We start from the raw sequence: 8830 nt of genomic DNA on the forward strand, positions 1-8830 counted from the left end.
AATTTGCCATTAGACTTCTCAATTATGCATGATTTCTTTCTATATAATTCTAATTAATATTTCAAATTCAATCCGAAAATAATATTTAATTGCAGTATCCACCCCTCCTCCCTCCCTCCCTATTATATATATATATATATATATACACATACACCCGCATTTTACCATCTTCTTCTCCGTTTAACTGACCAGAGAATCAGCCATGTCTACAGATCTTGAATTGCCGCTCGTCATCAAAATCAACCACCCGCAGATTTCCGATCGCAATTCTTCTTCTGAAAATGGCGAAACCACCACAGCTCAAAGCGGCGTCGTGGCTGAAGAAGAATACCGCACGCCGAGATCTCCTCGCCACACGATCCCGGCGACGCTCAGCTGTCCGCCGCCGCCGAAGAAGCCGCGGCGGGTGGTGGAGGATTCATGCAGGAGGAAACTGCGTGACTTCCGGTTCTTCGAGACCGTCGCCGGAGAAGAGATCGAATCGTTTTTCCGAACAGTCGAAGTCGGTTATACGATCGTCCACGGCGGATCCACCAAGAGGAAACTGTGTTTCATGTGAAGATTTTTTACACGGGTTTGATTCGTGATTATTGTGTATTTATTTATTTTTATTAATTTTTTTTCTTCTTCTTCCGAATATTTTACACGTTTGATTAATTCAGATCGAAATGTTGTCTGGAATTTATATATAGTTTATATCAACGGACAATATCATTTGTATGATTTATTATTATCATTATTACTGAATATTTTTGTATGATTATTAGTTATTCCTTTGTAATTTGATTTATATGATCCTTTTTCCCCGTTCGAGTATCGATTTCATAGTTTATTTTCATGTTATCGATCATCAATTTTTCAATAAGTTCTCCATTTAATTATTATAGAGCCATACATAACATGAGCTATAAAATATAACATAATTTTCACAAAAATAATTAAACTATATTATCGCCTTCTATATATTATACAAATATTAATTTATTGGATTGGCATAAGTAAAAATGGGTGTCTCATGAAAATTTCTCCACCGGTTGTTGATCTGCTTAAAGTTTGACATTACATCAAGAGTGATTGACACGGCATTATGATTGATAAGCTTGGTTTTTTGATTTATTGGTGATGATTAGTATATTAATTTGAATTAATTAACCAAAATTAAATTATATATATATATATATATATATATTATATACAGTAATAATCGAATTCTAATATTTTAGATCGTATATAATTTTAAGTATTATGTGTCTCAATCGCTCGATTAACAAATATGATTTTTTATATAACATGTTAGCTACCATTACACAATGGGGTTTTAATGACTTGGGAATTACTTCTATTTTCGCACTCACTGAAAATGAAACATGTGACGGTGTAATTATATTAAACGGGATATTGATTGTATGATTATCATGGAAGCAACGAAGATAATTATATATAATATGTTTATAATATTTTGATTCGATTCCTTTAAAAAAATCGCTAAGCAAATATACAATTAGGGAAAGTATTTAATTCGATGGTTTTTCTATGCAAAAACAGAAACAGAAAATTCCCGCCAGCTTTCTGTAACTGTACTATGAGTAATCAAGATTATTTAATAACATGCTGCCAAAATTAAGTGACACATGGTATAATCAATATATGATTTTATTTCACATCTGTCGTCCCCATACTTGCTAGCTCTTTAATTTTATGTTTTTATTTATTATTATCATGTGGATATAATAATATCTCCAAAATGAAACAAAAAATGCCATATATAACAGTAGTAAGTTCAGCTAGATCGATGAAAATTTATTGCGTAAGACCTTAATTAGCTTCATCGTCACGTGTCCTAATCACAAGATTAGTAATGGTTAATAATTATATATTAAAAAAGTAGATAACTTGTGATTAAAGTAATTAAGATCAGTCATATATGACCAAGGAATCAGAATAAACCCCCCTTTTCCCTCTTGTATAGAGCTTAAATCATAAGCCAAACAGAGCATCCTATATTTTGACCCAATGAAGCAAAACAAACTTAAAAGGTGACTTACATATTTATGTTCGTTGTTTGGTTACATGTACATATATATGATGTACTAATATGTATATAGTGTGGTATACCACAATAAAATGATCTCTTTGGATGAGCTAATTAGCCGCGCTAACAAAACGCCTCCAATAAGTGATGAGCTGTTGCTGACCTGAAACCACGAACAAAAGTGTTAAAGGGGGTCGAAAGGTATTCCGGCGTATCCCCTTCGACGCTCAAGTCAGATAATAGGATAGCGAAATATAGAGAGTGGTGTGTGCGCACAAGTAAAGATTGAATACAAATAATGAAAGTGAACCTGATATTTATAGGAAAGAGCTTCGGATTTAGCGCTTACCTTCTTTATCAAGAACCCGAGAATCCCGGGATCACAATCCCTAATATCTACACTGAGATCTCGCCCGAATCTTGTCTGACAAAGAAAATAATAATACACTTAATCTGAGTTGAACTGCCATCATGAGGACACTTAGTTGACGTCCTCTAAGGACTAATAGAGAAAGTGGTGAGCGAGCTATGGCTGAACTCCTTAGCTCACCATAAATAACTGATCCTAACATCTTAGTTAGCCTATTGAAGTTGTTGCACTAACTTTCTAAGCTAACCTCTGCTAAAGCAAGAATGGAAGAGCCTTGCTGAGCTTCCCGACCTTTTAAGTCACCGAACCAATCTCAAAACTGATGCCCTGAACTCATCGGGGACGAGGGAGCTTGGCCGAGCTCCCATGGCCGAGCTTCCATGGCCGAGCTCCCATGGACGGTGAGGGACTTGGCCGAGCTCCCATGGCCAGCGAGGGTCCTTGGCCGAGCTCCCATAGCCGAGATTCCATGGCCGAGCTCCCATGGCCAGCGAGGGTCCTTGGCCGAGCTCCCATGGTCGAGCTCCAGAACTCCCATGGCCGAGCTCCCATGGATGGTGAAGGACTTGGCCGAGCTCCAGAGGTCCCATGGCTGAGCTCCCATGGCCAGCGAGGGTCCTTGGCCGAGCTCCCATGGCCGAGCTCCCGAGCTCCCATGGATGGTGAGGGAGCTTGGCCGAGCTCCCATGGCCAGCGAGGGTCCTTGGCCGAGCTCCCATGGCCGAGCTTCAATGGCTGAGCTCCCATGGACGGCGACGGACTTGGCCGAGCTACCATGGACGAGCTCCCGAGCTCCCATGGCTAGCGAGAGTCCTTGGCCGAGCTCTCATGGCTGAGCTTCCATGGCCGAGCTCCCATGGATGGCGAGGAACTTGGCCGAGCTCCCATGGCCAGCAAGGGTCATTGGCCGAGTTCCCATGGACGGCGAGGGACTTGGCCGAGCTCCCATGGCCAGCGAGGGTCCTTGGCCGAGCTCCCGACCCGACCTGCCAAATATGGTGAGGGAGCTTGGCCGAGCTCCCAAGGCTGAGCTCCCATGGCCAGCGAGGTTCCTTGGCCGAGCTCCCGACCCGACCTGCCAAATATGGTGAGGGAGCTTGGCCGAGCTCCCAAGGCTGAGCTCCCGAGCCGACCTCACAAAATATAGTGAGGGCCTTCGAGCTTAAGGTCATCGATGAGCTGAGCTAGTCTCCTCCCGGGATATCACAAGTCCCCCTCTTAGAAGTCGAACTGAGGTCAAAGACTCGAAGTTCGCCAAGTTTTTGTTTCGAGATGACCCTAAGCAATTCCGAGCTAAGGTTTGCTTGGGAGTTTAGTAGTTACTTTGACAAAACATGCCATCATTACATGCAACGTTAAATTTTTCGAATTCTAGATGATGTGAGCCGCCTACTTGAGAATGAGCCGGGGTTTCGAGCAAAACATAATAAGCCATTCGAATATGAGCTGAGCTTCCAAGAGGAGCACAATGAGCACTAAAAATAGTGTTATTCCTCGTAAGTGAACTGAGCTCCCAAAGGGGAACATAATGAGCACTGAAAATAATGCAACACTCGTAGATGAACTGAGCTCCCTAAGGGAAGCATAATAACTGAAACAAGATTAACTTCCGAGCTCCCTAGACCGACCTCACAAATATGGTGAGGGAGCTTGGCCGAGCTCCAAGTTTAACCTGAGATTGATATATAAAGTAGTTCGTCACCCCTGCAAAAGCATGAACTGGTTTGGCGAGCTCAGATTTGTCAAGTATGAACAGTGCTGAGTTGGTGAACTCAAGATGAAGTAGCATGTCATATTTGTTAAGTATTAACCGAGCTGAGCTGGTGATTCTTGATGCGATCAAGACTTCTTAACTGAACCAAGATCAGGGGCTAAGGTGGCGTGACCAACGTACTTCTTGAGATGCTCAAGCCTGTTGAACTGGGCCTAGGTCAGGGGCCAAAGCGGCGTAACCAAGGTGCTGAACTGAGCCAAAGTCAAGGTCCAAGGCGGCGTGCCCAAGGTGGTGCTGAACTGAGTCGATGTCAGGGGCCAAGGCGGCATGACCAGGTGCTGAACTGAACTGAGGTAAGGGGCCAAGGAGGCGTGACCAAGGTGCTGAATTGAGCCGAGGTCAGGGGCCAAGGTGGTAAACTGAACTAAGGTCAGGGGCCAAAGCGGCGTGACCAAGGTGGTAAACTGAACTAAGGTCAGGGGCCAAAGCGGCGTGACCAAGGTGGTGCTGAACTGAATAGAGGTCAGGGGACAAAGCGGCGTGACCAAGGTGGTGCTGAACTGAGCCGATGTCAGGGGCCAAGGAGGCGTGACCAAGGTGGTGCTGTTTTGAGCCGAGGTCATGGGAAAAAGCGGCGTGACCAAGGTGGTGCTGAACTGAGCTGAGGTCAGGGGCCAAAGCGGCGTGACCAAGGTGGTGCTGAACTGAGCCGAGGTCAGGGGCCAAGGAGGCGTGACCAAGGTGGTGCTGTACTGAGCCGAGGTTGGGGGCCAAAGCAACGTGACCAAGGTGGTGCTGAACTGAGCCGAGGTCAGGGGCCAAGGAGGCGTGACCAAGGTGGTGCTGTACTGAGCCGAGGTCAGGGGCCAAGGAGGCGTGACCAAGGTGGTGCTGAACTGAACAGAGGTCAGGGGCCAAAGCGGCGTGACCAAGGTGGTGCTGAACTGAGCCGAGGTCAGGGGCCAAGGAGGCGTGACCAAGGTGGTGCTGTACTGAGCCGAGGTCAGGGGCCAAAGCGGCGTGACCAAGGTGGTGCTGAACTGAGCCGAGGTCAGGGGCCAAGGAGGCGTGACCAAGGTGGTGCTGTACTGAGCCGAGGTCATGGGCCAAAGCGGCGTGACCAAGGTGGTGCTGAACTGAGCCGAGGTCAGAAGCCAAAGAGGCGTGACCAAGGTGGTGCTGAACTGAGCCGAGGTCAGGGGCCAAGGAGGCGTGACCAAGGTGGTGCTGTACTTGTAACACCCGAAAATTTTAAAACGTAAATCCGCATGCATAATTAGGAGAAATTAATTTTTTAATTAAGGGTTAAAAGTATTTATGTGATATTATGTGATTTATATGCATGATTTAATTTATTTTAGTATTTAACCCATAATTATGAAAATTCTAGATTTTTAAGGAATTTAATATTTTGATCGCGTAGACGGGACCGCGGACGAACGAGATACCAAAATTCTTAGCCAAAAATATTTTATGAGTTTTATGAGCCTTAAAATAATATTTTAAGGTATTTTGTCAAGAAAATTTTAGTATTTACTTATATATTTATTTAAGAATTGATTTTTGGCCAAAATAAGTCATTTTAATGACTTTTATTGATCTTTAAAAATCCTTTAATATTATATTTCGGGATTTATTATTATATATAAGATTAGTAGGTATTTTTAAAAGTTTAAAATCTTATATTTATGTTATATTATCTACCTCATTAATTTATATTAATTATTATCCTAAATTAATCCTAATTATCAAAATTTAAAAAACTAAAGCCTACCCTACCCTAAACTCAATCAGCCGACTCCATCCTTCTCTTCATTCTCTTCTTCATGTTTTTTTTCAGATTTCACAATCGCCATAGCCGACCAAGCTTGATCTTCGTAGATTTTTGGTCCGTTTGTCGTCCCGGAATCTCGTAAACGCATCAATCTCCATTCAAAGATTAAAAGGCATGTCTAAAACTTTTATTTGGCCACCATATAAGATATTACTCTTGCATGATGTGTTTTATTTCAGATTTTTCATGGAAATTTCGAGTTTATGCTTGTATGCCTTGTATTGATGCATGTTCTTGCTTGATTGGTCATGACTCACGTTTTTGCCAAGCATGGTATGGTCCAGAGGCTGGGGCTTGTCAAGGGGTGTCCTAGGGTGCCTTAGGGTCGAGTGGTTTGAGTGGTTTGAGCCAAGGTTGGTCTGAACCAAAACAATATCTTCTGGTTACATAGAAGGTCGCAGTTTGAGCGGTTTTGGGAGAATGGTTCGTGTGCACTGTATAGGACAGGTTTGAGGGTGATTCCAATTGGGTTAGAACCCCAAGACATAAAGGAAGTTATCTCAGGTAGTTCTCTAGCCAGTGATGGTCGGAATTGGGCGGCCGAACGACCGGAATTCCGGCGTCGCGCGCAGCGCGCGAGCAAAAATTAGACAGATTTTGTTTTGGTTCGTTCTCCTTCGTTAGGACTCCGTTTGGGATGTTTTTTAGCTTTCTGGAAACTTCTTGAAGTCTTCTAGGTGTAGGTGGTGGTGCTCCGGCCATTTGGTGGCTGGAGTAGGGCGGCCGATGCCTCTGAACAAAAGCTGGTCGCAGCCGAGAGTAAGGAACAAGAGGGAAACGGGTTTAGGGTTTTGGGCAGGTTCGGGTCGGGTTTTGGGGCCTGGATCGGGTCTGGTAATTTGTGGGTCGGTTCAGGTCGGTTCGGGTCCGGGTTAGGTGGGCCGGGATTGAGTATTTTTAATTTTTAAGTGTTTAAGGTTTTAATTGGTTTTTGGGTCAATTAATTAGAAATAAAATTATTTGAACTTCCAAATAATTTTATTTTGGGCTTTAAATAATTTATTTAAGTTAGCCCAATGATTTTTATGGGCTTGGGAGCCCATGGGAAATTTTGGGTCAGTCAGAGGATTTTTGGGCCAGTCTAGTGTCTTATTGGGTTTATTTAAGTTAATGAACTTAAATATTTTGATTTAGGCCCAGTTAAGTTTAGTTAAGTTATTTGGGCTAATGTAGTGACCCTTACCCGGATCACCTACTAAACAGAACTTAGGCATGCAATTAACTTAATAAAACAGATATCAGAATAAAACTGCGGAAACCATAAACATTATACAATCCCAAGTAAAGGAATCTGTAACTTATCCAATAATATACAACCAAATCGATTAGCTGTATAAACCCAAAAAACAGTAATAAAACCTAAGCGAAGCTCCAGCTGGCCAACCACTGACTAGCCCCTCCTGGATCCACCCTCCTCGTCCAATCGCAAACCTGCCCCATGGAATAGGGTGTTCAGAAAATACAGAGTACGAGACGTGAGCATAAAACGCTCAGTGCGAGAGTATGAGTATACATGCATGCAAAGTGAACTCCCTATAGACTCGAGGTCAAGGATCAGATAACAGAGACAGACCGGGCCCTGGTATGTAGCACGCTGTGCCGTCGCTTCAGGAGGTGGCTCCCATACCAAGATAACCGTGGAAACGCCGGACCCAAATTGATGGAAGTCCATCCACTAACAGGATACGGTACAACCCTACTAACAGACATCTCGAAGGAGATACAGCAAGATGCAAATGAATGCAGAATAATATCATGGCATAAAAATCATGCGGTCACATAATACATGCATACTCAGTCAGGATATCTCGAACAGTACTTTCGTACCTCAAAACAGTGCAAGCTCTACCAACTCTAGGTCCACGCCTATAGTCTGCTCTACACTGCCAAATGATACTACTATCATTAAAGTGCTCTAAAAGCCTTAACTAAGCTATTGCATACTCCTAAATATTTATAGGAAGCAAAAGCTATACCTTCGTCCGTCGTTAGCCCTTTGATGTCGATGCCTCCAGAACTTGGGCACAACTCCGCTACGACTACCGAACGCCTCGCCGACCTCCGGACCAAGCCTAAGAAGACTAGAACAGCTCCAAAAGGACTAGAAAGGAAAGGAGAACTCGGAATTGGCAAATGAAAGTGAAGCCTCGGCCTTCTATTTATAGACAACGATCGGAACTTCCGATCCTTGATCGGAACGTCCGAACCTCGATCGGAACGTCCGATCCTGCCATCGGAGCTTCCGAAGATCCTGATCTGCCACGTGTCAAAATATCACTTGTTGAATCCGGATATGGGTGATCGGAGCCTCCGGTCCTGATCGGAGCTTCCGATCCAACCACACGTCATGCCTGACGTAATACCGATCGGAGCTTCCGATCCTGTTCGGAGCTTTCGATCCTGATCGGAGCTTCCGAACTCTACCCAAGTAATTATGATTAATCCCTTTAATTACTCAATTAGGGTACGGGCTACTACATTCTCCCCCACTTAAGATATTTCGTCCTCGAAAACAGATCTTAAGTACCGAATGCAAATACAGAAATCAGAAACATTCTTTATTCAAATCAAACGTTTACAGAGTTTGCAACTGAATACAACTTAAAGAATGAAATCAAAACAACTCAGGATGGTCTTTACGCATCCTGTCCTCAAGCTCCCAAGTAGCTTCCTCAGTGCCTCTGCGCTGCCACTGAACTAAAACCAAAGGAATGACTTTGTTCCGTAAGACCTTATCCTTCTAATCCAGGATACGAAGAGGTTTCTCAACATAAGTCAAATCCTTATCTACCTAAACCTCAGACCGCTGCAGAATATGAGATTCATCCGCCACATACCGTCGCAACAGAGATACGTGGAACACGTCGTGAATACTGGATA

The 8830-nt window shown here is 43.6% G+C and overlaps 1 protein-coding gene across 1 annotated transcript; it reads left to right on the top strand.

Moving 5' to 3' along the window:
* The first annotated feature begins 202 nt into the window (after positions 1 to 202).
* On the top strand, positions 203 to 559 carry LOC140861791 (uncharacterized). The gene has a single exon (XM_073264797.1). The coding sequence runs from the start codon at positions 203 to 205 to the stop codon at positions 557 to 559; it is 357 nt and encodes a 118-aa protein (XP_073120898.1).
* The last annotated feature ends 8271 nt before the right edge of the window (positions 560 to 8830 follow it).

This window comes from Henckelia pumila, chromosome 4, assembly GCF_033568475.1.
Source record: "Henckelia pumila isolate YLH828 chromosome 4, ASM3356847v2, whole genome shotgun sequence".
In the NCBI taxonomy this organism is placed as follows: Eukaryota; Viridiplantae; Streptophyta; class Magnoliopsida; order Lamiales; family Gesneriaceae; genus Henckelia; species Henckelia pumila.

Coding starts and splice junctions, on each gene's coding strand:
- LOC140861791 (XM_073264797.1), top strand. CDS start 203: ATGTCTACAGATCTTGAATTGCCGCTCGTCATCAAAATCAACCACCCG.